The 2,678-nt window shown below is 52.0% G+C and overlaps 1 protein-coding gene across 1 annotated transcript in view; it reads right to left on the reverse strand.

The window, feature by feature from the left end:
- The window catches only part of RTTN (rotatin), a 96,729-nt gene that overhangs the window by 92,487 nt on the left and 1,564 nt on the right, over nt 1–2,678 (reverse strand). Inside the window, exons 3-4 of the mRNA XM_045296076.1 lie at nt 1,251–1,428; nt 122–211 (exon numbers count right to left, since the gene is read on the reverse strand). Of these exons, the coding sequence (XP_045152011.1) occupies nt 122–211; nt 1,251–1,428 (268 nt within the window). The remainder of the gene's footprint in view (nt 1–121; nt 212–1,250; nt 1,429–2,678) is intronic.

The raw sequence follows: 2,678 nt of genomic DNA on the forward strand, positions 1-2,678 counted from the left end.
TTTGGTCCCAGAGGCCACAAGTGCCCCTTTCAGCACTGGCCCCGCACTAAGGAAGGAGCCCCGGGGAGTCCCACCTGAGCCTTGGCTCCCCTGCACCCACGCAGCCCCCGAGCCCACGCACCCGCTCCTAGGGGAGGCTCTTCCAGTCGTTGGAGACAGCTCTTGTCTTGAGGGAAATATCCTGTCAAGACATCAGGTTTGTGGGGAAAATCTGAAAAGAAAGCGCATGTCACTGGGTTTGGCCCACCTGCTACATGTCAACAATGCTCCTAGCTCACCCCACTCATTTGTTTCCTGGGCGCAGGCCTAGCTCTCTATTTTGACTCCTGGACACTTTGACACTTCCTGTTTCGTTTCTTCCTGACTAGCTGCTCATGCTCTGAAATCGTGTGTTCCTGGGCCTGTGTAAAGACTGCCTCATCCCCACGTAACCCTGAGTCTTGGGGTTGGGGGACTGGATGGGGAACAGGGTCACTTAGGAGCTGGAGGACACCAAGGGATGACAGCACAAAGCCCAGCAGGAATGCATGTTCCCTGGGTGCCAGCCCAGCCCAGCACCATGCACCACCGCTGCTGGGGGCACTGTGATAAGTGCTAAGTAACTTCAGGGAAGTGAAGCAAGAACGCTTCTGCAAATTAGTTTCATGGAGAAAAAGCATTTACAGAATGTTTCTCCTCTAGGAGCTATTAACAGTAATACAGAATGAAAGTACATTAAAAAGAACAGCATCCCAGTCAAAGGGCGGCTCAAGAACTCACTGAATGCTCCCACCATCCCACACAAGACACACTGTCATGGCCCCATGTGGGGAGGCGGAAACTGAGGCCAGAGGGGTCAGGTGCTGCAGCCAAGGCCAGTGGCAAAGTAGGACTGTGCCAGGGTCTCTGACCCAGCTTTCCTGCCCTTCTCTCCAGTGTTGGGCTGAGGTGGGAATGAAGCAGCTCTGCCAAGGGGCAAGCTACATAGCCCACAGCCACGAGTGCTCACAGAGGAAGTGTGTGGTCTCAGGAAGAGTTGCTAGCACCCGGGAGGCGCTCGGCCACATGGACGTATATGTGAGGGCTCAAAGTCCACAGGAAATCAAATCAGGAGTTAATGGACTTTTACCAGAAGATTTGTGATGGCCCCTCATGGGTCCCAATATAAATGTACCCCACTGAGCAAGGGCTGAGAGGTAGAAACACAAGGTCAGGCTCACGGTGGCCACCACAGGAAGCTGGAGGTGAGAGCGAGGCATCCCTTCATTTACCGGTCAGGTTGGGCTGGTTTGGCGTGGGCTGCAGGGTAGCGATTTCAGAAGGAAGGACAAACAGCCCGTCCAGGACGCCATCGATGGCAGCCTGTAGGTCCGGTTCCACGTTAGAGCGGAGCTTGGACAAGAACTCCACAGCTCCAAGGTCCACCAGGTGCTGGACAGCTGGAGGGTGCTGCAAACAAGAGCTGGGTCAGGAAACCACCCCCACGTCCACTTCCCAGGAGCCATGGTAAGCACTGGGCTGCTGAGGGCATGGTCAGTGATTCACACCCACCAGATGCTCCCTGGGAGAAAGGCGACTGCTAGACTGACAGCCTGAGAAACCCTGTCTGTCACTATGAGCGGAGTCAACTCTATGATGTGAGTTTGGGTTTGCGTCAGACTCCCTAAACTCTGCTGAGTGGTGACTGGTGTGTGCAGTCCTGTCAATTCTGACTCAGCAGAGTAGGACTGCTTCTCCACCACACCGAGAGCAAGTGTGAGTCAATTCCAACCCATAGCCACCCTGTAGGACAGGGTAGAACTGCCCCTGTGGGTCTCCAAGACTGGAACGCTTTACGGGAGCAGAAAGCCTCATCTTTCTCCCACAGAGTAGCGAGTGGTTTCAAACAGGGTTTGAAGTAGCCTTCACAGAAACAGATGGCCAGGGATTTTCTCCCTAGGAGCGGCTGGTGGGTTAAAACCACCGACTTTTTGGTTAGCAGCTGAGCTCTTAACCTTTGTGCTACGAGGCCCCTAAACTGGTAGCGCAGTGAGCTAATGTTGGCAGACCAGAGGGCTTCTTTAAGACATAAAGAAATTGCACCTGAGCAAAGACGGTCCAGGAATACAGGAGCTTGTGGGTTTCTGAGGCTGCACATCTTTGTGGGAACAGAAGTTCCCATCTTTCTCCCATGGAGCATTTAAAGGTTTAAAGAGCTGACTGTGTGATTAGCAGCTTCATACGCTGTACATTTACTAAAGTACTTATTAGCTTGCCCAGCAGTGGAAACCTCACAAAGTCTGGCCCTGTCCCCAACTGGCTCACGCCAATGGTAACGTTCCTACCTCTAGATTTCACCACTCCCAGTCATCTGTCAGCACTCTCAGCACAGAAGCTTGCTATTTTGTTTCTAATGTCACTGCCTAATGAGAAATTGATCACTGCCTAATGAGATATGACTGATCTACTCTATTTTGAATTAGTAGCTCTGTCACCAACATCATTCAAAACTGCACAATGAACTGTTTTGCTACATGTTTCCAAAAGCAGTCCTTCTACTTGCTTGCCCAGCACAAGACATGTCTGACATTAGTCAAAAGAATACGAAAGTAACCTTTGGAATTCCTTAGAATTATAAAGGAGCCCTGGTGGCACAGTGGTTACGCGCTGGGCTGTTAACCACAAGGTCAGCAGTTCAAAACCACCAGCGATCCATGGGA

Source organism: Echinops telfairi, unplaced genomic scaffold, assembly GCF_000313985.2.
Source record: "Echinops telfairi isolate 266 unplaced genomic scaffold, ASM31398v2 ScPeMD7_7400;HRSCAF=8409, whole genome shotgun sequence".
NCBI classification, from domain to species: domain Eukaryota; kingdom Metazoa; phylum Chordata; class Mammalia; order Afrosoricida; family Tenrecidae; genus Echinops; species Echinops telfairi.